At 36.7% G+C, this 26,446-nt stretch overlaps 1 protein-coding gene across 1 annotated transcript in view; it reads right to left on the minus strand.

The window, feature by feature from the left end:
- The window catches only part of PALS1 (protein associated with LIN7 1, MAGUK p55 family member), a 58,228-nt gene that overhangs the window by 26,071 nt on the left and 5,711 nt on the right, over nt 1-26,446 (minus strand). The window contains exon 2 of the mRNA XM_054826106.1: nt 3,155-3,668. Coding sequence (XP_054682081.1) covers nt 3,155-3,521 — 367 coding nt within the window. The 5' untranslated portion in view covers nt 3,522-3,668. The remainder of the gene's footprint in view (nt 1-3,154; nt 3,669-26,446) is intronic.

Genomic DNA, 26,446 nt, shown 5'->3' on the forward strand with positions numbered 1-26,446 from the left:
TTTGCTAAGTCTTTAGACATTGGCACTTACGGAACATTTTCAAAACTAAAAATACAATCATGTCAATATTCTTACTTAAAACACCTATCTTTAGGAGAGGGTCTATGGATTAACACACACACACACACACAACCCCCCCATGCCCCCAGAAAAGCAAAACTAAAAATCAATATTTTAAAAAGACTGAATAAGGGTTGTTTATATCTCTCCTCTCTATAATTCACTAGCACTTGCCCAGGTTTATTTGGGGTTCTCCTAACAAAGCTTAGAGATTTGTCACAGTGACTAAGTACTCTCACCTGTTCAGCAAAAGTGGAAAGATGGAAAGAGTCAGAAGCAGCATAGATCAGAAATTCAGTATAACCAAACAGACAAACTGTGAAAAATTTCACATACTAGTAGTTATTTTTTGGACAAAGTCATGGGCTAGCAAAAAGTTGTATATGGAAATTTTAAAAAAATTTGGCCTCTCCAATTCAGATATTCAATAAAAAAGCAGAAGTATTGATGATACTGGCCTCAAATCCTCTCTATGAAATTGTATTATTTTGTAAAGCATGCGTGCGTGTATATATATTTGTAAGGCAACATCCCTAGCCTTGATACTAACTGGGAACAGGTAGCTTTCAGAATAATAAAAAAATTTCTTCTTTTGAAATTCAGCAGAAGTGTCAGATGTTAGAATGATTAATCCAGTAACTGGAAAAAGGACATTCTTAATAGCGGAGGCAAATTTTGGAAGAGGCCAAGATACTGCAGAAGCACTTTGTTAAATTTAAAATTATGATTCAGTTTTTGACAGCACTAATGACTAAACAGAGATTCTTTATGGACTATATAGGTTAAGAGATCACAGCATTTCATTTAGAACATTTTTTATTTTTTAAGTTTGCAACAACTGAACATCACAGTTGAGAATAATTGAAAGCATCACTCCTAACAGGAATGCTAAACTATTATAAGTCCTCTCTTCTTAAATCTAAAGTCTACCTGATCCAAATTGTCACTATAATTCTGTCTGGCAAGGAAATAACAGTAGTATGCTTGTATGCCTGTCAATATTATGTCATGACTTCTATGACTGAAACAGATGCCTACAAAGCCCTAATTCAGCTCCCTGGTGCATATATCATGATTTAGTTTAATTACATCTCCTAAAGCTCCTTGCTTTTCTAGCTCAAAGAACAGAGCATATTCACTCAGCAAGCTAGTCAATACTTCTGCTCTATGCACATACTTTTAAGCCTTATTTACTGCAGTTCAGAGTACAGAGACAGACATCATTAGTTATCTAATTTTCATAGTATCTGAACACTGAGGGGAAAAGCTTTAGTTAAATCATACAATTTACTACTGTGTTTTTACAGAAATACGCTGACAGCAGAACAACAAGACCACCCAAGCTTTGATTACAAAAGTGAAGAGGAGTTTGTCCTCGTGGACAAAATTATCTGTCATTTTCCTTCAAGATGCATCTTATACTATATATTGCCATTTCCTAATTTACCTCTTTCCACATTCACACCTCTATATTCTTGACTCCAGTGTTCGGTGCTTTTCTCCTTAAATCAAGTATTCACACAATCCTAGTTTCCATTCACACCAATTTCCCCCCCTTCTCTTCTTGCTGAGCCAAACCTTCCAGCATTTCACAGATACTGTCTTTCTCTGACAATCTCCCACCTTCCCCCACAGCCTGTACCTGTTTTATCCCCACACAGAGATTTTCAAAATAGGCCTTCATCATCACAGTCATTTCTCCACCACTGTGCCTCCTGTTCAAACAGCTTCAGTCTACCCCAGCTCCTTACTGGTTCTCACTCTTGTCAGACCCATACTTGTTACTCATTTCTCCTTCCTACCAGCATCCATGCCTAGCTTCTTTACCCGCTGGTTTCCACCTAGCCTTCCCTCCAAGTTCTCACCATCTCTGGCATGAAACCTAGTCTCAGCTTTCTAATTCCAAGTCACTCTCTCTCCTCCCTTCTGTAGTTCCAACTTCCAATTCCTCCTGTAGCCAAGTCTTCAGAGCTTTTAGCCACTGTGGCTAAGCAAATCCCAACAGAAGTCACTTCTACTGCTTGACATCAATCTTCGCATCTTCTGCTTTGTGTTCCCTCTAAGAAGAGAATTTCACAATCAAATATCTAACACTTCATAAAGTACAGAATCTGCTTCTTACAAAGAGATCTCTTGGACAGAAGCTGACAAGCCCTGCATTAAAACAAGGTACAGTTGCCTTGTTTGTAGCTGACCCTGCTTTCAGCAGGAGGTTAGACAGGATGACTTCCTGATGACCCTTTCAACCTAAATTTTCCTAAAGAGGGATTTGTACAAGAAGGATTACCAGAGGTTATGGAATAGAGCCATGTTTTTAGCAGAAATGTTGCTCAGGCACACAAATACTGAAGATGAAGCAAAAAAAAATAATCTTTGAACAATTATAGATTTGGAAATCTGAACTGGACTCCTACAAATTCCCAGTGCCTCCCTTTCACTCCAGTGACACACCACATTTTAGATAAATACTTATGTTTGAGGAAGAAAGGTTAGAAACTTGTTCTACACAAGCATAATTAAAGCAATGACAGCTAGGAAATGAACAATTTCAGAATCTATTTTTTCAAAAATTACCAACATTACATTTTCATCATGGTCTAAGTGCCAAGGTAAGGAGATTTTCACTATCAACATCAATACTTTAAGAGAAAATGTAAATTCTATTAGGTAACAATTGACAGCCAGAATAAGAAGAAACCACCAGTATGGTGGTTGAACATTAAGATCTTTTGTGTTTTGATTGTTTATGATAATAAGTGTTTATTCACTGCTTATTCTGGTCTGTGCTCAAACATAATAAAATTGGGTATCACCTACATGGTTTTACCCAGCCTAAAGAGGCTGGAGACATCCACTGATTTCATTAGTTATCTACAGGGTATTTAACTGTTCCCTAAATTGATCGGTTTTGAAAAGCCACTTGCTGAGGCAAGCCTGATGCTTGACTTAATAAAAAAACAAAACAAACCCCAAACCAATACAAATCCAAAAGACCAGAAGACTTTAAATTTGTATAGGAAGAATTAGCTAAATTAGATTTTCAGTGGCCTAAAAGAATATTAATATATTAGACCATTCATTGGATTTTACCTACCTAGTGTCTTCACAGTATAATGAGGACTCTCCAAAACAATTCCTTCTTCCGTGTCAAATATTGGATTATCTATTCCAGTTTTAGGAGGAATTTGTGCTAATTTCTTTAGCCTCATGGAAGCAGTAAGGTCCAGTTCTTGTTTCTTTCCCTCTTCTTCCCGTCTGCGCCTTATGTCCTCTTGCTGCTGACGGATTCGTTCAAGCTGAGCGCTCCGCCGCACGGGCATCATCCTGGAGCCCAAATCCCCAGGGCAATCAACAGCCATTTCTCTGTGCTTCTGAGGTTCCTCAGGAGATGCAAGATCCACATTTTTTGCTTCACTGTCAGAATCTTCTGTGATGTGTCCATTCATATGAGAAGTTGTCATGATTATTTGTAATTATGTTTATTCTCTTCAAACAGAAATGATGCTATTAGGCCAGTTTTCGTTATAATGTTGCGTCAAATCCATTATAATTTCAAAAATATTTCCCTTCCATCACCAGACAGCTGAAGAAAGATCCAGGAAGAAAATCTAATGAAAGATATTCAAAAGAAGTTAGTGAGTAACTGCATTAATGAGAAAACACCTAAGAGTTCTCCAGGTCCCCAGGCATCAGAACAATAGAACTTTTCCTCCACATTTACAGAGTGCTGCTTCCCCTACTAAGAATTACAGAACCCTCACAAATCCATTTCACACAATTTAGTAAACTTCATGTGCCAATGTTAGGGGAAAAAAAAACAAACCACAGTACTGTTCAAACTAATGCTAAAGTCTCTTACACATCCTGGTCAAAGCAGTGAAGAGTCTGTATTTCACACAAACAATTGCAAATCAGCAGTTTTCTGAAAGTTCCCACTTGGTTTTAAGTTATCCTTTCATTCTTAAAAATTCCAACACAAACCATCCTTACAATCCTACAAACATTAAATACAAATAACTTATTAAACTCCTTGTGAACATGTTTATAACAAGTTAAACACAAAGATATTTGCATCTATTGTTCATAAATTGAGGCATTTTTACGTAAACATTGCTTCCCAGGTTCAGAGAAGACAGGTCTGGCATACAGCTCTTCCAAAAGACAGTATCTAAAGCAGTCTGGAGCTGCACTTAGACAATTTCAAATAGGGATAAAGTCCTGGGACAGAGGTTGGACAGTTCTGGTTAGCAGCTACTCTTAACATTTCCTATAGGTATGTATTAAAGCAGAAAGGATTAAATACAAGAGTAAAAATCCTTGTGTGGGCATACACAGGTACAGATTTGACAGAGAACAATAATTCATTTCCACAGTCAAGTAGAGACATTCCATTATACTCCTTACACCTTAATCTGGCTTCTCATTCCTGATAATTCAAGCTAAAGAACTTACGTGTCCTGATAAATATAACCACTCAGCTCTTAAATATAATACATATTAATGTGCTTTATACCACATTGCCTTTCTGTATCAAAGCCAATGACACATTACCCTCAATATGTCCAATTAAAAGGTCATAAAATTAATCATAGAATAATTTTGGTTGGAAAAGACCTTTAAGATTGAGCCCAACTGTTATAATAATAAATAGATGTGTACAGTATTACCAATACACTTAATTTTTCAAGTTCCTTTTTATAATTTTTAATTTACTGAAAGGAAATAGTGCAAAACGTCTCAGAGTTTTATTATACAATGGAAGAACCAAGACAAAAACTCCCCAACTTTCTTAAATCAAATGTTTGTGTTTGGAGGAGGAAGGGAAAGATGCTTATGTTGTAATTAAGTTGAAAATTAAATATCAATAGTACTGTTTTGGAGGAGCAGCAATAGAAACTCCTACACAAGTTTCTGCCAGCTTGCAATTCTAAGTAAGTACAGCTTTTCATTTTCATAAGGAGTAGTATACAGCAACAACAAAACAGTTTTCTTCACTTATTTCCTTTCTAGCCACTACTACTAGTTATTACTAAGATCTTTCAAGAAATAGATATTAAGGCATTTCTATAGCAGTAAAAATTCTTTTTTTGCCTTTAAAAGATACTTAATTGCACTGCACTGATATGTAAAAATTATTTCAATGCTCAACATTCCCACATTCAGAAAAAATTCAGGCAACAAAAAGCCCATCAAAAGCTGCACAGTAGTGGGGCTAACACTGCAAGTACCGCACAATTGGTGCTGTAAAACTTTCAGTTAGTGCCCAACATAAAAAGAACAGCTTTCAAAAGAATAGTCTCATGAAGTTCGCATTCAGACAGGGTTATATAAAGCACCATATCAAAAAGTGGTCTCAAATTCAGAGAGAGGTAGATAACAACTGAGCAAGATGATCCTGGGAAAGCCACATTTCCCCTTCTGTAAAGGCAACTTCACTATACAGAAACACCAATCCTGAAAAAAGGAAGTCTCACTGGATACCAAAAAAATTGCAAAGAGCACTAATTTAACCATGGGTGGAAGATAATTCAAATTCCCTTTCATCTGCATTGTACTGGCCATAGCTAGTCTGACGACTGAGCCATTTGAAAGTTACATTCATCTATTTTCAACTCTGACAAGCTAAAAGAAAACTCAAGTTCCTCAGTCCATATGAAGTCCAAAAAAAAAAAAATCTGAGGATATGCAAGAAGTAAAACACAACTTTAAAGATACCATCATAACAATCACGTGTAAACTAAGTAACATCACACTCACTAAAGATAAATAATCTACACATCAGAAAATGAAGTTGACTGCCAATATTTAATAACTGATGAAAAATATTTAAGGTGGGCTTGGCTACATTTCCTCCATCAAATTTAAAAGTACTAGCTACCTAAGACAAAGAGTATCTTTTGAGGTTGATTCAGAAAAAGGGCACAACAAAACCTCACCTATCTATATATAGAAAAGTTTTTAAATCTCTAAGTTATAAGCACTGAAGACCAGAGAAACAAAAATATAGTCTGAGGTAAATATTAGTAATAGGCAACCATTTGTAACATTGCTTACAGTTTCAGTATAAGCTCTATGCAAGATGCAAAGGGCATATAAATTCTTGGAACAGAGTAACTGAGACATTTAAGTGGCCTGTGATCATAGCTGCTCACTTTCAGTATTAAGACCTGAGTTAAGTCAGTTAAGAAATAAACAAAAGTTATGGAAAATTAGAGTTCTCCTGCAGTCACACCTTAACAGCAATATTAAAAAAACCCCTAGCATCAAAATTTAAGAAAGTTTTAGGAGAATTTTAGATAGAAAATATTTTTGATATCCTAGAAAATTAGACATCTCTGAAGCAAGCAATAAGCAGTACAGGCAAAGTAATCACACTCAGATAATACAAAAGATGATGCGCAATATCACTCATCAGGCAGCCTAAAAGTTGACGTTACCGAAATATCAAACCAATTCCACAAAAACCCAACCCCCCAGATATAACTAGTTGGTAATCCATAAAAGCACAGACATGCTGCAAGTTTGGAATGCTGGAACAACTTCCTTTAATCAAAGAACTTCTGATAACGGGTGATCCCTTCCAAACCTAAGCCCATGGTTCTTTCTGCTTTCCCAAGTCTGCTTCAGACATCACAAATCCTCATCTCCAACAGTTCTGGAAAAATGCTACTGCCCAACTGCGACAAATTAAATGAGCACAATAGGAAAAAAATGCAGATCAGCTCTGATGTCCCTCTCTACAACGGTCCTAAGGAATTTTAAATGTAAAATATGTCACTGATAAAATGTTAACTTGGTCCTCAAATTAAAGTGCAGTGTAGCTGAGAGTAAAAATAAGATTCACCTTGAGGCAGGCACCAGGAACACAAAATTTTATTCCAACCAATAAGCATGGCATCAAAAGTCTTATGATGAATAATTTCAGTTTTCTTGGCTTTTCTTTTGGAAGGTTTCTTTTGCAATTTTAAAAATCCCAAGACAACAACAATAAGGGAAGGTTGTTACACCAATTCTGTTCTCTGCAAGTTGTGGATCATCCAATAAACCAGCTTTTCAGCCCAAGAGCAGCTTATTTTGTTACATTAACTCTCTAAGGAGAAAAATTTACAGACATACTCAATACTACTGATTTTTACTACATCATATGTAAAATATTTAGAAAAATAGTTGGAATTATCAGAATTCTCTTCCACTTTAGAACTTGGTATTAGCAGTTTTTATATTCTGTAGATATGTACACATTCGTGTTACAGAATTTGGTTGCTCAAAGCTTAATAGGGTTAAATTGTGGCTTTGACTGTCTTCCTTTGAACTGCCGATATCTAAGAAGGGAACCTTAGGATTTCCACATGACACGTAGATCTTTCCAAATAAAGGAGATTTATGACTGTTCTCTGTCCAACTTCATATCACAAGTCTTACCAATATGGTCCTGGAGAGCACATGTGAAAGTCTCTCCTTGACAGATTACTTTTACTATTCAAATTTTTGCCCTACAGAGGAAGGTTTGTATAAACTGCTAACGTAAGTACAGCTATTGAGAAACAGCATTTCAGTCACTCCGATCACTATCAGGCATCACACAAGAATTTCCCTCTGAAGTAATTATGAACAGCAAACAAACCATATTTCTGGTGCAAGTTCAAAAAAACCCCCAAATTAAAGAAAAAACCACAACTACTGTCTTGCTAACTATACTTACTATTCTCAAAAATGCTGTATTTTACAAGCCACGCATCATTCTTCATACTGACCCCTAACAACATCAGGCTTCTATCATCTCTTTAACCACTAAACAAAGCACAGACCCCAAAAGTTCTGTCAAAGCATAAACATACATAAATGCAATCACCTTGGTGTGCAAGGCAGATGCTAGTATAAAATACATACTGACAGAGAGAGAAACAGAAGTGCTGTAAGGTGGTTTAAGTTTTCACTTGCTTCCTGGGGTCTGTGGCTGGTGTGCAAAGCAATCCTAATTGCTTTAACAACTAAATTCTGTACAGTAAAATGAAATTTGTTTTGCTTCAGCAACTTCCAAAGAGCAAAAATGACATTTTCTGGAGGCTGAGGTTTTGTGTTACATTTCCGTGGTGTTTAAAATTCTTTCAACGCTAGAAGTATGATTAGACTTGATAGTTCCCTTTTTAAAATTCATTAAAGCTGCAAATTCTGAGTGACTGCAAGGGAGTTCAGCACTCACCTCTAACTGAATTTCATTAGTTCTGGCACAGTTGAGAATATAAAAACCCAACCTACATCTGTAATTATATTATGAACACAAGAAATACATATTTAACATCAGGTACAGTGCAATGGATTTATCAGCTGAAAGCCATATACTATGACACACATGGTATATTAAAATATTCATTAAAAACAACTGGAATTCTAAGTTGCTGAAGTGAACTAAAAGGTAGATTAAATCACATACAAGATGCTTCCTGATATCCGAATTACTTACAAAATATGAGCATAAAATTATGCTAGAGATCTCTACTATGTATTTTTAATGGCTCACATAATGGTGGGTCTTCTGGTATTTTTACTCAGCACTTCAGATCTCTAAGCAAGCAAAAACTAAGTCATAAAAATTGCAAAATAAGAAAGTAAAACATTTTAGCAATTCCACAGATGGAAGCTCAGTGTAGGGAAAAAAAAAAAATTCCCAGCTTTCCCTGCACCATTTGTTGCTTCAACAGTATTTCAGTGAACCTGCAAGATTAAGAGACTTGGAAGCCAATTACATAAAGGATAACACAACACAAACCATGCTGCACAGCATAGAATTAACCACTACTTGCTGAGAGTTAAAAATTGGAGTTCATGGTAGAAAATACTTCACAAATATCTCCTACAGAGCTTAACAGTACCTGAAATACCTGGTACAGACTGGAGCAGCCTGATGCTTTTCCAAAGCAAGTAAAAGTTACAAAACCTATGACAATTTGATACTATTTTTCTTGATTTAAAAAATTCTGTAATAGTAAAAAAGAATTCTCTTTACACTAACTTTGCAACACGTTCAAGATCATGACTTCTGGTATGGTTTGTTTAGTTTTTAGTCTACAATATTTTATATGATTTCCTCTAATTAGATGCTCTAGCATAGTCTTGGTATTGGAAGAAAAATCTTCCTTTAATATCTAGCTGACTCTTATTTCTAATACTTTCAGACTAGAGTTCATTATAAAAGCTGTCAAGCAAAGCAACTCAGTTCAACATGTCTATTTCAAAGGGCTTTCAGACATGCCAAGAGGTTTTAACATTCCATGCTCACTTAAATGTGCAAGATATGTGGATCAACAGCAAAAAGGGCAAAACCCTCAAAAGGAAAAAGTTATTTTGTCAGTGCTTTCTAAGTTACATTTGTACAAGAGCAATAACAGTGTTAAATTGCAACATTCAAGCACAGAGAAACTGATGAAACTGAAAATTCAGAGCTAAGGTTAGATTCCAGTTTTATACATTGTATGAGCAAACTGACATGCAAACACGGAAAACTGTACACATTTTTGAATCGCACTGGTATTAGATTTAAGAACTGTGGTCTATTTTAGACACATTTAATTTGATTAGGCTTTTTTATCTGTTGATGCAGCGGCAACAATCAAAAAAGTCACAGCTCCAACTGGCCAGTCTACACTATCAACTTCAAAAGACATGGGGCTATTACCTACAGAACACATACAAAGTGTTTTCCATGAAAAATGTGGACCAAAAAGAGTACATCATGTCAGTCAACAGCCACATCACTTGAACTTCTCTTCAGCAACTGTACCTTTGCGGTAAAATCTATGCAAGATACCCTTGCAATTTCTGTGTACAAACTATATGAAATTATGACACACACACAGACTATATATCATAATTGCATTGTGTATTTGCACATGGCAAACCAAAGAGTGAATTTTAACCTCTTTCACTGCAGAAGCACAAATTGCTTTCTAAGGTACACCCAAAGATTGCTTTATATAAATATTAAGTGTAATATAACACTCTATTCTTGTTTCAGTCACTGTTGCAACTTTTAGTCACATCAGACTACTAGATATATTTCTAAAAGAGGCTATGTGCAATGTAATTACCCCGTGCAATAGACAATGGAGTTTGGATAAACAATTCTCACTGCCTCAAAATTAAAAGCAGAAATGCAAGATTTGTAGTTGTTACCACTAATCAAAGCACTCTTCTTCACTGCCAAATGTCCAAAATAGCAGCAGGTTGCTCATCTGACCCTGGGAGGCGATAGTTACTCCCCCTCCCGCTCCTCCAGTGCCAGGGCTCCCCGGGGCAGCAGCTGCAGCCCCCCGTTTGCAGGACTCAGCATTCCCGCGCCGGAGCAGAGCGCTGCTGGTTCCCATGGCGACAGCTTTGTCAGGGCCAGCCATGCCGCGGGACCTACATCACACACCAGCCATGCGACGTCGCTCCTCGGCTTGCTCTGCTGCTTCTCCCCAGATTTTGAGACCGTGGCAGCCTGGCTTCCAAGACTGTTAGAAAAAGAGAAGATTACTCAAATGCAGACGCAAACCCACACTTTTTGTGAGTTCGCTCAAGCTTGGTCAGCAGATGGGTAAAACCTCTCAATAAGCAGCAGCAGTGAGGCCAATAAAGCCTCTCAAGTACAGCGCTTCAACTGTTCTATTTACAGCAATCATTAGAAAACACAGCCTCAATGAATCAGTCGAATGGCATCAGTTGAAGACACATGTAGGATACAGCACCGTAGATTACTTTTAATAATATATTAAATCTCTGTTAGGGCCCCTTAGAATAAGCATGATCCAAGCTCTAAGAAATTGAACAGGCTGATTTTTATAAAAGAAATAGCACAGCAGTCATGTGAAGAGGGAAGAACACTTAAATTTTATTTAAATTCTTACCAATCTCTCTGTGAAAAACACAAGTTGCACGCTTTATTAGCGGCAATCTTCCTTGATTAGTATCTCAATAACAAGACCTTTTAATCAGTTAAAAGTGATAGCACAGGTCAAGCAGAACCACTGCACAACCAGCTTTCCTTAGTCTTAATAAATCTGACCTTCCACTGCAGTATAAATGCTTTTTTCTTGGTTACACAAATAATTAAAATGCTTCCAAAGTTGACTGAGATTAAAAACAATTGTTGAAAACCCAAAGCATAAACATCTATCTTATATGCCACAATTCCCTTTGTTTTAAATGTACACCATTACATATACATCAGCAGTGTTTAATTTCTACTTTTTTGACCAAATGAAAAATAGACATGAGGGGGGATAAAGTTTCAGCTGGGTTGACTACAGATGTACCAGGGAGAGGAAATGACAACAGAAACAAATCAGGGTAGGCTTCAAGAAGCTTAGTGCTAAAAACCACATCTAGGTAGAAAAACTTAAGACTTTTGCCAAGGTCATTTAAGCATACTTTTAAATGCAATAATACAGTATTTAACTTTTGTTTATATTTTGCCATCTGTATCATCAATAAATCTCTGACATGGTTTAATGCCTTTTGAACACTTACGAGCAACTCCTAGTGCTGACAAGACCTAAATTCTATTTTAGGGGAAGAGCACAGCAGAGGGCAGTCTCTACACCAATTAATGAAAACCTGAAAAAAAGAAACATGCTCGGTTTCAAAAAGTAGCCCACAGAAACACCCAACACTATATAGCTCATTAAATGGGCTGACACCCACATTAACCTAAACTAGCACATAGATTTAGTACCCTCACATCCCACTATGGCTTAGATTAATACGCTACAACTATGCATACATTTGAATACCCAGCTCTAATCAAGTCTTTAGCAACAATCCCTGCAACAAGAAACATCTATTTTATACATAGATATGAGTGGATAACATGGATGTCGACAGGCTGCAATGAAAAGGTGATAGAACAGTGAAAGAAAAAAAGAATTATCTTAATTTAGCAGTTGTTCCAAACGTTTAGAAACCTTCAAGCATAACAAATGTAAAGAAATTCCTAGAATTCCAGGGGCTGTTAACAGATCTCACAGGACGGTCAGAAGCATGATAACAACACAGTCATTTCTTATCACCTATTCACAGACAGTTAAGACTTCAGATTTCATTGTCTTAAAAGTAAACATGCCTGTCCTTGTTTTAAACAGTGGTCATATTCCCTGTGAAATTAAAAATACTGCTGCTATTTTAGTTCTCAAATAAGATTCCCCCACCCCCTTCAAATCGTATCCTTTTTGGCTTGGGCTCTTGCATCCTGGTCTCATTTTAATTCCTGTATTTTTAGCATGTTATTTTTAATGTCAATGCTTGCTACTGCTCCACTATGTAAAACTTTGTATTAATAGTAAATGTTCATGAGTACTAATATGTAAATGACACTTTCACTTCAGAGAGGTGATTGAACCAAAACTGTAATAACTAATCCCAAATTAAATTGAAGATACAATGTTCCATAATTTACGTATCATCTGACATTTAAATTCATACAAAATGGCATTAGTTTAGTCCTCCAGAGGAAGTTGATCTTAAAACATATTTACAATATTCTGGGGAAAGAAATTTCTTCCTTGCTTACATTTTAATATTCCAACACCTGGTGAATTCGATAAACACATTTAGAAACATCATCTAAAGAAAAGGTGAAGACAGACATTCCTTGCAGGCTTTCATCCAAAAAATGCTGAAATGTCAGCTACCTAATTCAACAGTCTTCAAAGATGCTAGATATTAAGGACCAAAACTGTCTTTCAACTTTATATGATTGAGCTACAGGCTTTGCAAGTTCAGAAAGCAAACTCTCACAACATTACGTAACAAAGATACACGTGCTAGCCTCTTTTATACGGCTTTCCTCCTGGGGCTCTCTTCTCAACTCTTTTTTGCAGTATTATCTGAATGTGTGACAGTAAAGTGATTTTTTTTTTTTTAAATTATTGTTCTTAATGATTTAACCTAATTAGCTCTGTCACTATATTACTCATAGGTATGTAGGGGAGAAAGGGATAAGAACCTTCTGACTTTTTTTTCTTTCTGACCACAAAAATGAGTTGAGACTTCTGAAGATTGAAATTCTGCAACATAGAACATAAACCACAAAACTGTATGACTGATGATCTCTGCACTTCACAGAACTCACAGTTACTTATGCACTGCAAACTCTGAACAACCACATTTCATTTGAGCTTTTCTCTAGTTATTTATGGGGGTGCAGGGGGGGAACAACCCACAAACTATTTCAGATACTCAGGTCTCTGATGTCACAAGTTTTTCATTCCTAAACTCATCTGAGATTGTGCTGACTGTTCCACTGAGCAAATTCCTAAAAAACTGCTGCATAAATTTCAGAAGTTTTCTTCAGAAGGATTTTCACTTCACAGGCATAATTCCTTAAGGTTTTCTCTTTCTAATTAACATCATTTGTACTTTCTTTTTTTTCCTGGAGGACACTGTAAGCAAGGCATAAGAGTCATGCAGTGTATGTCAGGTTTTTTTCTACGATACCCATTTCAATATTGCTACTATGCTGAGATGTCCTGTTAGACAAAGACGACAGAAGCCCTTACTACTAAAGAAGAAGGAAAGAAACCATCCTCAACCAGGATAAATGCAATGGATAGCTATGGCAAATGTATCTCTAAAGAAATATTTGGTGACAGTTGGAGCTTGCAGAGAAGGATTATGCTCAAGTGAATTTGTGTCCATGAAATCTGCTGGAATGCTTCTCACTCCTGAGAAGACAAGTAGCAAAGTCAGAACTCAAAAGGAATTAGTTTAGGAATTGTACAGTCAATACCTTCTCTGATAGCTTTGAAGCTTGTCAAATCTCTCTGTCATGAAGTCACCTTAATTCAACAATACTGCAGAATGTTACAAAATTTTTTTGTCTGTTTGTTTTTGGTCAAAGTGGCATGCTAAACCAGCTCACAATCTGAAAGGTGCCAGGACTGGTGCAAGGGGCAGGAGCAAGTGGTTGAGACCAGAGAGGTAAAGAAGAGGTAAGGACAGAGCCAAGCAGAAACTCCTCACCCCCTCAGCAGCAGAGAGCCAATTCTAATGGAACCATATTCTGTGAATGCATCCACTCCCCCACCCCACCCCTCGCAAGAAAAAAAAAAAAAATTCTCATCAACAGCTACTGATTTTGAAAGAGTTTTTCATCTAAAAAACCCCAAACAAAACCCGACAAAAAACTACCCACAAAAAAAGCAACACACCTACCTACAACCACTTGCATCTCTTTCTGATGATGTGAGCAGGACAGTTAAAGAACCTTTTGGTTTCTCTTAACAGACATAATCTGAGGCATGGTGGGTGTAAAGGACCACAAACCTGACATTTATCTTCAAGTATATTTCCTCCCAAATAAAAATGGTATATTGAACACACGTGTCTTGAGAGTATTATTAAAAGAGGTCTTACTGAAAAGTCTGAACATTCATTACTTGAAGATACTCAAGTAGTATTCTCAAACTATTATTTTTGTGTAAATAGTATAAACACCCTAGATGACAATCCACAACTCATACGTGTATCTATATACAATGGAATTCACATATGGGTAACCACTTGGAAATAGACAAAAATTACAAATCACCCTTATTTCAAGCCTTCCCAATATTTATTACAAAGATCTGTTAAACTTATAGGAACAATGCTAACCATGACTGAAGAACTCATGCTGACTCCTTGGTTATACTATAAGGCAAGACTGCTGAACAAACATACCATCTAGTAACTTAACACACAGGTCATGAGGAAAACCTTAGAAAAATGCTTTATGTAAAGTATTACCAAAATTTCACTATAGGATGTGAAAAATCAAATGCTTTGTAAATAACCTACATTACTAGACTTCATAATAAAAATGCATGAGAAAGCTTCACAAATGCTATAAAGACATTAGAGACCTTCTGTACCTTACAAAACCAGTCTCTCTCCTTTATTAAATTTAAGTGGAGTCGCGGGCCTAACGTTAGCCATCAGTTACACAAATTAAGATATAACCCTGACAGGAATGTACTCACTTCTGCAAACTGAAGTCAAGCACATAAGCACTGTGGCTGCAGAGCTCTTTCACAGTTCAGCTCTTTTGCTAAATCAGAGTACATTCAGTTTCTGAAACCTTATTAAACCAGATGCTCTTTTTATTAGGAAAACATTAGAAAATTGTGATAAACTAACAGGAATGTAAGGCTCCTTTCTATGCAAAGAGAGGCAAACATTTTCTATGTAGCGGTGCAATAATCCTGTCCAGAAACCAATGTCATCACTTCAGCTGTTGAACTAAGATATTAAACATCACTAACAAGTCAGGGAAAAACACCGGTAAGCTAAGTGATGTAAGTCCCTCTGCAGAACTTTCAAATCATGCTAAGGAACAACACCTAGGAAAGTGGAATTCAGCAGAAATCTCTCTTTGCCCAAGATCATTGAGTGAATCTTTTAGTGCAATGAAATTCCAAGCCAACATTTGAACTTGAGCAAGTATTTCCTCTCAATTCTTACATGAATCAAGCTGAAGATGACTGTTCAAATAATAGTGTTAAAAACTTTTAAAACAATTTTTTTCTTCTTTGGTAGCATCTTTAAAGCCTTCTTCCCTCTCCTAATTTGAGAATTGAAAGCTGAATACTGAATTTTTGCTTCTTACACAAGAAAATTCTCAATCGTCTTGAATATTCTGTGCCAGTGAAATGGATAAACAGTGAAAGGTGTGTTAACCTATATTTTACACAATTACTCTTTCAAAAGCAAAAAACCCAACATAAATTTTGCCCTTTCATTAGAACTTTCTGAAGCATGTGACAACTAAAACTAGTTCCATAAACTCGTATTACCCACTACAATAAAGAAAATTGTAACAGCAATAGAAAATGGAAAACACAATCCAGGAACAGCCAGTCAGACTTCCTAGTTTTCTGTACAAGTTCAAAATTCACTACATTGTCCCAATTTACCTTTCATGTGTATTTTTTACTGTTATAAAACCTGAAACAAGCTTCTCAACAGAAAAGTAGAAAAGAGATAAGATATTTGGATATCACTTCCGCCTGAAATGACTGTGTATAATTAAGTTAAATCAAAATCTAATGGATGCAAGATAATGAAACGTCTCTACAACAAAGTCTTCCTCCTGGTGCTGATGACAGATCTCAGCAATTCAGACATTTCGTAATGGGAAACCGGAAGAGAAGACCACCACCTTCAACTGCTGAATGCAGGATATCTTTGCATTTCACCACTCAGTGAAGTAAACTGTATCGGTATTATATAAAAGGGCACTGAGCATTAAGAATACATTCAAAAAAGTTTGAGCAATACTTAGAAGAATCAATCACACATCCAACTCCTTAAACAAATACCTAAGTTTGCACAAGTTCCACATACCAGTGATGCAAACACGTTTATGTGCATTACACCAACATAGCTGATAAACCTCTTTAAAGAAAACATCACAACACTTTATTGTCCCAATATTTAGAACTCATCGTCTTACTTCCAAATCAGGAAGTAAGACCTCATAACAAACTTTAAACAGTGTCACTTATAGCCACTCTAGGTAGCGGTGTCTTCACTAATCATTGTTTCATTTCATTCCAAAAGAACCATAATATTTACTCTTTTGGAACAAACCTATTAGAAGTTTGAACTTCATAAGAACACACTGATGCCATCCAACTGAAGATAAACTGCTATTAAAATTCAAAACCCTAGAGTCAAATTTCCCATAATTAAGCTTACCTAAGAACGTAAGCTGCATATTTGGCAGTTCTATTTTGGGTTAAAGAATAAAGCCTTCAGGAAATTAGCCTTTAACAGGTTTTACTAAACTAATCCTTCAAATAAAAAGAACCATAACACTCTGGGCACACAGTACTTCTTAAATTCACATTTACATAACTGTAAAGATATGAACTTTTGAGTCGAAGTATTACTTTGTAATTCCTTCAGCAAAACGACGACCCTGGACGCTGTCCTCGCATGCAGAAACCACACAGACAGGTGTTTTCCTCTCAAGAGGTGGAGGCAAATCAGTAATCTAACACCAGTCTTATGTACAGGACTGCACCTATATCACTCTGATACTGAAGCATTCCAGAAAACAGTGTTACAATTACGAAGTTATCCCAAGCAAAACTGATAACTGAACTGTGCCACAAATACTGGCATTCACCATCAATAACGCAGTCAGGACAGTTTAAAATAGTCTCAGCGCTTTTACCCCAAAACTGGCAGCCTTGCCCTATTGCAAAACCAAGTGTCAAGACTTCAATTGCTTACACCAGAAGTTGCTTACAGTATGAATGCTAGTGAGGAAGATCTTGGTTTTCCCTGAGAAAAGCCAGAAAAGGGAATGAAAATGCAAGGGAGGAAAAGGGTCTAGAACTAAATGATATGGAGAAAAGCTCGTAATTGGAGAAACCAGTATAATTTTTCAGTCAAGCAATAATCAAAAGAATAGCAAAGTTGAATTACTCTGAATACCCTGCTTGTATAAAAAGCAGAATCAAGTGTCAAAGGGCAAGGCTAAGATGACACAGCAGAGAGCAAGAGCAACAACTGGATATGGGGCTTGATGCCAATATCAGCATTTCTATACGCTGCTTGGGAAGCTGCCGCTGTCTTTACAAAAAGTTTTTCAGATCAAAAAGGTCAGCCAACAGTAACAGTAAAAAGTGAAAGCTGTGGTCCACTGGAAGAGATAAACTCTGTTTCCTCTATATGACAGAGGGATGTAAAGAAAGACTATTTTCTCTGATTCAGGTTTAAGAAATGTGATGAAAATTAAACTGAAAAGGTTACGTACGTAGAAATTATAGCTATACAGTCTGGCATATCTACCTTGTAGGCAACAGGAAGAAGCAGCAAATTTTGCAGAGAAAACTCCAAATATCACTGTGAAGCACCAGAGCCATAACAAGAGCACAACACTCTTACATCTTCACTGCAGTCACCCTAAGAAACAGGCTTACAGAAGGGGTTTCAGTTGAGAAACTTCATCTGGACCCTAACCATACACATCTCTACCATGTGACAGGCAGCAAGAACTCCAGTTACTACATGTCCGTGCTTCATCACTGCAAAGCTTGAAAATACTTTGTCTTTCTCTTGCCTAGCAATTTGAGAAGACCTGACCAGCTGAAAGGGAAAACTAGTTTTCCTAAACATATTTTTTCAAGATTTCACAGCAGCAAATTCCCACAATGCATTGGAGCAGCACAGCTGAAAAGCTTCAGGATGCAACAATACACACCACCCATGCCTCAACACGCACACATATCCATGTTGCTCAACAATCTTGAGTTACAGTCTCCCCACCTGAGCTTAGGACATGATTCTGCAAGATGGAGACATCCTTCACCTTATTCCAAACCCTTTCCTTACTTATTTTACATTGGCTTTGGCATCACTACAGCTCTCCACAAGCCAGCTGAGTAGCATAAAATGGCAGAAAACAAACCCAGGAGAAAGATACCTCCCATTCTCAGTAGCAAAAAACTCTAATGTGAGATCATCTGCATATAAAAGTGGCCTCTTTTCATCACCAAAACAACCGCAATTTTTAATGAGTTATAGATTTTTAAAAGCTAAATTGTTACCAACTCTTACTGGGTATAGAAGAGCCAGTTTATACCTAAAAAAAAAAATCAGACAAAATGCGCACAAGAAAATTCCATGTGCTTGTGCGTTTAAGTGAAAGAACACATAAAACCCAAAACCGCTCCAGAATGGTGCTGTGTGATCAGCAACAAATGATTCAGGAACAGAGAAGTACCCAAAGGTAACAGAGAAATTAAGAGACATGCTTACCCTGTGTGTCAGATAAAAATAAAGATGGCAGTGAATGCTCGCTACTTTCTCAATTTAGAAGAGCTTCACAAACATGGATTTAGGACTAGGATTTTTGTGTCCCACTTACAAATGGGAGCTTCTGGGCTCTGGCAAAAATAAGAATTATAGAATCAATTAGAATACAATCCAATAATGTCACCCAATGCAAATAAGACTACTATTTAAGCAGTATTTTCTTCATGTCTACCAGAATTGTTGCAGACTATTGTATTTGTTATTAGTGGCATTTTTTCAAATGTATTAGGTCCCATTATGAAGAAAATACTTGATCCTTTCTTCTAAAGATGAAGCTATACTAGTCTCTATTAAGATAAATCAATCAACAATTTATAGAAGTTAGGGAGCTTCAGCTTTCTCTTGTACGAAGAAAACAATGCACACCTTCACCCAAAATATGTTTTGCTCATTTTCCTGAGAACCAGAAAAGTCTAAAGATCAGTAGTGTAAATTAGACAGAACAAGGTTTACACAGGAAACAAAGGAAATACACAAAAGGATGTACAGATAAGGAACAGCCTACAGAAGTTAAAACATGTATTTTTAATTAAAAGAACAATAGGCTATTCAACAAAAGTTAGAGCAAAAAACTGGTTTGCTTAGAAAATTACTCATACAAGTCATTACTTTAAGATTTTAGAGGACAGTGCACAAAAGGATCCAAATAGATGCATAAACCAAAAAAGACATCCAAACCCAAGGATATAGTTTTAGTCCAGCCGTCACACAGCTATAGCAGCTAAATAATATTGTTAGGGCAGTGCTGTGGCTCCCTCCATTCTCCAGCTCAAGGGGAGGGGTGTCAGGACCTCAGCCTGTCTTGATTTTTTTTCAACCAGTAATTTTTTTTCACCACAGGACCAACCAAGTGAGTATAATCAAGAGACCTGACATAAAAACAGGTCAATTAAAACCAGTTTTCTACCATAATTCTCAAAGTACCACTCAGTATAATAGCTGAAACAAATTTTAAATCTGCAATAAAATATTTAGTCAACATTCCCAGTTGAGAGACCCAGTTGAGTCAACTCCCAGTAAGAGACCGGTAAACTTTGAATAATGGCAAAGCCTGCAGATATGAGTTTAGAGGACAAGACAGAGGAAAACCACCAAAAACAAAACATCAAGTGACACTGTAAAGTCCCTGTGTCCAGCACAACTGGCAGTGGCCTGAAATTAATAAGCCATGCTGAATTTAATTTCTGTCTGTGCTATGCTAACCAGGCTCTCCAAGTTTTTGATGACTTATTAGCTCAGATGCCTGCATTTTAATCACAAGAGAACAGGGCTCTCAGACAGCAGATTGCTCCCTCCCTGACACTCCAGCACATCCCGCAGTTTGGCTCTGCAGGGTCCTGGCCAGGTGGTAGGCTACTGTCTGGGCATCAATCTTAAATTCTTTTTACTCACTAGAACATGTAACTGTTGCTCCTACAGGTGCCATATAGTCTAATTCTGAAGCCATTTAATACGGTCTTTCAGGCAAAGTTGGGTAGACTGAAAATACTATTAACACAGAATTTTAACTGAGAATTGAAATTCAGGCCTTGAATTCACATTCCAGGCCAGTAAAATCAGTTTCAGAAATATTCTAATTTCGTTATAGTAAGAAAGTTCAAAAAGTAACAGCAGATGCTGCAGTTCTCTATTTTCCATTTGCCAGATGTACAAAAGCAAGTCTTTGTGGCTTAGAGTCCCTCTAAGACTAGAGATCAAAAGGGGGTAGCAGAGTTACGAAGCAGTATTAGTTTTCTAAGAAGCCCAACAGGTTAGCCCAACTTCTAACCCAGCAGGTACCTTACTTGAAAGCAGCTCCTCTAATGATTGTACTAATGCCTCACAGACAGAGGTTTTTCATTAGCAGCTCCACACATTACTTACTTTTCCACCACTCCTCTGAGCACTTGTTACATGTACTGTGTGACGATAGGAAGGGGGGAAAAGAATTAAAAGCAGCAAGGTTCCAAGATTATGCTTTCTAATTTTGCAGAGTGAGAATATAGGTTCTTGCCCTAGGGAAGCATTTAATACTGAGGTTTTTTTTCATTAGAGGATAAAAAAACGCCCAACAAAACAACCAAAAAAACCCACAGAGACTTTTCCTGAATAAGCCAGGAACACTACAGTGACTTTACCATTTTGTTTGGAACCTGAACATATAAAACAGCCCCCACTTTTTCAAATAATGTCAGAGAAATACTGACCTCCAGAACAAAAGCTGCAACACTGTCCACATGCCAATTACTCAGAGCAATCAACTGGCAAGTCTGGTCACTGGGTTCAATCTTTAGTGCCCAAATCAACCAACTGTGATAGTGAGGCAAATCAAAGCAGGTATATCTGATTTTATCTGAGTTTTGATGGAGTTTTTAAATTTTTTTATCATTAATTTTTACCATCAGCTACTTAGGAAACAGAAACAAGTTCTGGGATGTAGATTATCTGTTGTCCATTATCTCTGTTTTGTCACTTCAAACTGAATTATTACAATGCAATTTAGGTCAGGGTATACCTTAAATCCATTTGAAAATCATCAATGCAGCAGTGATTGTTGGTGGAAAAAACAGACTAATCACCCAGGAACCCAAATACTTACAATAATGCATTCAATTTTCCAGCTTTAAAGCTGTAGAAATTTACAACTTTTGAAATCAAAGCAACCATTTTGTCTTCTGGCATATCTGTTTACCAGAGGCACTTTGTTAAATAAAATCGTTTTATTCCACTCAATTTAAAGAAAGCATTTAAGAGGAGTTGTAGTTCACTGGTCCCCAGAGACTGCAAATCATCTCAGCAATGCAGGCAGAGAACTGTGTTCCAGCACTACCAAGGCTACAATGCCTGCAATAACAAAATTTATTTTTGGAGAGAGGAAATAACAGAGCATAACTAGGAAGGTTTAGGTATCCCACAGTTTGGAAAGTTCTAGGTATCCCACAGGTGGTCAGACTTCATCTACCACTTGCAGGAGTCTTAGAACTTGAACCAAAAGCTTCACAAGCCCTTTCCCAATTGACCAATCGGTTGGAAGATACTTATCTATCTGGGATGTATTTTCAACCTGAAACCAGATGACATTTTCTATTAAGACAGAAAAATATTTACTCAGATTTATCTGGAGAAGAACATCCAACAGAATCAGCATTCATAACCTTTTTGTTCTTGATGAACTCTACATATATGAGAAGAGATATAACTATTTCCAGATATTTAGTCAACATTCACAGATTAAAAATATGCTGAGTTCCAGGGGAAAAAAAAAATTTAAAAAAATCACCTAACAAATTAAGTGTTGAAATCAGAATCTATTATTTGAGGTCAATGATATTTATGAGTATCTTCATGCTCTACTAACTCAAATCATTCGAAGTATGCACCTATATTCTTTCAACACCAGTTCTGGAATTCTCAATACAAACAAGGGGTATTTATTAGAGAACTTTAAGTTTTAATGAGCTTAACCTGGAAACATACTTCTAATGCTTTCTTATTCCTCTAAATTTCAAGTACCCGTTCAAATAGCTCCCATGGACATTATTTCAGAATCTTACTTTGAGTAACAGGTCTTACCGTTTTTTACCAACGACTATTTTGCTTTGGGTTCTGCACATCCTATGGTTGTGTATATTGAATTGATGCAGTGCATTTCTAGATGGCTCTACATTGCAGGTCTGGAAACCAAAGCCAGTGCAAATTTTACCTGCTAAATAAAAAATTTCAGAAACTTACCTCTAAGAATATACTAATATGATGATATATGAATCCTTGGTACCTGCAATGGTGTCATGGTCAGCAATAATATGCTTGATTGTTCATGAATTTCTCAAAGTACAAGTCAGAAGTTTGACATGAAATTTGTTGCAAAGACATCATAAAATAAGGCAAATTATTATTTATCCTTGTGTTATTTTTTCAAATGAAGAAGAAAATAAGGCTGCATAAGAGGCTGAGCTGAAGAGACAGGAAGCTTTAAGAAATTGATAGACAAGCTCTAGCAAATCTTGTTGTAGCAGATTAAGTTACTATCCTCAGCTGTAGGCTCTGCTCCCGTCAGAAGTGACTGATCCCAAAAGCAGAGTTTGCAGAAGAGAACATGTGCTGACACCTCAGCTGCTTCAGTGCTAGGACTAGCATCTTAGTTTGGGTCCTCTCCCTCAGGTATTACACTATGAACCAAAATGACCAAGGAACAAACACTTCTGTTAATTCTGCAAATGATGAACTAGAGCAGAGGAGTGAGCAGGGAAAGGTAAAAACCTGACATCACCAAATCTGGCAAGATATCCCAGAGCTATAGTTGCAATCTAACTTTCTTCTAAAGTAGCCAGAATCAGATGTGCCACTTGTCACAAATCCATCCAAGAATAAAACCAACACACTCTTGCCAAAAAGTGTCATAAAGCACAATTTAAACTGTTAAACAATTAGTAATTAAGGTTCACAGGCACTGACTGGTCATATTACATACCTTAAAGGCTGAATAACTCCAATTCAAACTAGCTTTAAGAAATCAAGATCTGAGGTTTTGCATGGAATTTTAATTATCACAGGAAGTCCCAACTACAGAAGTTATAAGCAGCACTAACACACGTAATACCAAAAGAAAAGCATTAAATATCTTTCTAAGATTTGACAAGAGTGTGCACTTAAGAGGGAACACAAACTAGCCTACATTTACTACCCAACTGCTTAGGTATGCAGCTGCGTTCATTAAATATTTGTATAGAAAAGACTTTAAAAATATTGACAGAAGGAGAAACTGTATGAAGTTCTCACCAACAGAAGTCAGAAACTGGCTTAGGGGATGAAGTATATATAAATTCAAGTTTGAAACACAAGTTGTTAAATTTTGAAAAAACATATGCAAATATTTAATACTTTACTACTACAGAAGTGGTATTTCAGATTTTATACAACCTATTAAGATTTTATACAACCTATTAAGTAAAACTGTTGAAATCTGTACTGTGTAATTATCACCCTAGTACTTTTTATTAGGATTAAACACATATAACACTTCCTATAAGGTTTATAAATTAAAATCAATCACTGATCAGCCACAGAAGCAACACTCAAGGCTTCAAAAAGACCTTGTACATAATAAGCGGGCCTAACTGTTCACTTCTGCAGATTGCCCCCTCTCGGCGACCTTTAACTGAGTTTTTTAGCTTCTAAGATTCCTTTGCTTTTCCAAACAAGTACACAATATAAATTCCAAGTTGGCATCACGCAGATGCATTTATAACAGTGGGCCCCGCCTAGCTTTACTCATTGTCCACCGATCAAAACTGAGCCATCAACACAGCACCAAAAAAGAAACCAATTATGACACATTTGTAGAGAGGAGTTCACAGTTATTGTATTATTATATCATTGTTACATTACTTTTCTTAATTCCTTGCTGGGATTTTGCAGCTCTTCAGTTTCCCCTTTTTTAAAAAACAAACAATCCACCCCCACACACACAGTTTGTTACACACTTGTGCTGCACTGGGCTACATCTGGTTGGGATAATCTACCACATTTTTATGTAACAAATTTCAGTATGGTATAAAACATGGTGTCTGTCTGTTTAGGATAATAGAGAAATGTCCTACTGAGTCAGACCAGTGGTCCATCAAGCCCAGAACTCTGACAGTGGCAACCAGACATGATGTTTAGGGATAACTTGTGCATCCACAAATTCAATTGCTGAAAACCATCAGATGGTAAACCCTGACTATTCAATTATGAACCATTAAATGTATCTGTCAGTGGATCTGCTGTCCGGGAATCTGTATAACCCCTTTTTTGAACATGCTGATATTGGTTGCCTCCACAACCCAATGTTGTCCATTGAGAGACTCAAGTCTGAGAAAGACTCATGTTTGAAGGTCTGCAGAAGGTAAGAATGCAAGAAAATGAGCAACAAAAGTTGCCAAAAAAAGCAGTGGCAAAAATATAAGAAGTCTGTACTAAACCAGGAAAGACCTAAGCAAAAACAATATATCATGACCATTCAAAACTGATCATATGACTACTCCCTAATAGCTATAAGCTTATTAGTCTAAACAAGACATTGATATTAAAAAAGAAATAGTTCAACCTAAACATTACTTTCTCAGCAATAAGCCAAAATAACTCTTAACCGCTGCTTCAAAACATCAGACGATCAGTTGCAGAGTTCTATATATATATATTCTTCAGTCAAGAAGAAACAGCTCTTCGTTTTGACCTCTCCTTACTTAAAAACTGGCAAAAGCTTAAAGAAAGTAATGATCTACAAAATATGTCAAAATAGCCAGTCTTGAATAGCTTTTTGCCTATTCTGTTCTCTTAAAACCATCCTCAGGAATTTTTCTTCTGGGAGGAAGAACAAGTGACATTTACTTTTTGGATTTCTAGCTTTCCTCCAGATACACTTTCAGTCCTTAATCTTTTAATCTTGCTTGATAAGCCAATGAAGAAAGACGACATTTAAGTAGGCTAAAAGGTAGAAAAGTGTCTACCTCACTCTGTAGAATCTTCAGATTGCCACTTTCCTCCTCTTTCCAGGAGAAGAAAAGCCAGGTAACTAGCCTCTTCAGAGTTGCAGCCAGCCCTCATCATATTGGCTTGAAGCAACATGCTTTGTCAGGAAGTGGTTGATGAGTCTTGAGAGAAGATCACAACACATACACTAGATGAAATATTCTATGAACAGGCAAGAATCAAAGCGATAATTAAGTAGAAAAAGTCTAGAAATCTAACAAGAACTTAGGCTCAAACGGATTTTTAGTGCTGTGTTAAAAAAATAAAGATGTGAAACAGACCACTCCATCGGTCAAAATCAAAACAAATACCACTGGGCTCATAAGTTATTTACTCAGTCAGCCCAACAAGACAATGCTGAGCTGACCAGCTTTTACCTCGCCTTAGTCTAAGACACTGTGCTAATTCCTCCCTGTGAGTAATTAGGTTACTAATTTAGAACACATCTTGAAAAAAATGAAATGGAATGGTAAGAGCTTGCTTTATGTTGGTTTTAGTTATCCTACAACAACAATCATCACCTTTAAATACATATATTCAGTTCAGTTTCAACTCACTTCCCTTCTCTCCTGCATTTGAGAACTTGTAATACTGTTCAAACAAAATGTAAATGCCACTGCATAGTGGCACTAAGCCATTCCACCACCGCTTGATCCTACAGGAACTGATTCTGCAGAAAGCACGTGATGTCCATAAATGCTACGTTCTTCTACTAACACAGCACTAAGTGTCTGCTGACATCATATGCCTTTTCAGCCACCAGGAAGAAGAGGTTTGCTCTCCAAAAGTAAGGATATACATACATAAGAAGTACAATCAATATAATACAAACCAACACAATTCAAACTCTCATCTGTGTGAAATGTCTGGATGCTTAACCCAAAAGCATAAGCTTTACCTTCAGAGATGAGAGAACATTTAGAAAACAGGACATAGTCGCGGAATTAGCAACACATTCTCTTAGCCAATACAAGACACGCAGTTCATTTCTGCAGTGCACAATGCAGTTATCTGTAACAGTTTTTCTACAAAAGCAACTTTAATTTTCTTAGCC

This window comes from Grus americana, chromosome 5 (assembly GCF_028858705.1).
Source record: "Grus americana isolate bGruAme1 chromosome 5, bGruAme1.mat, whole genome shotgun sequence".
NCBI classification, from domain to species: Eukaryota; Metazoa; Chordata; class Aves; order Gruiformes; family Gruidae; genus Grus; species Grus americana.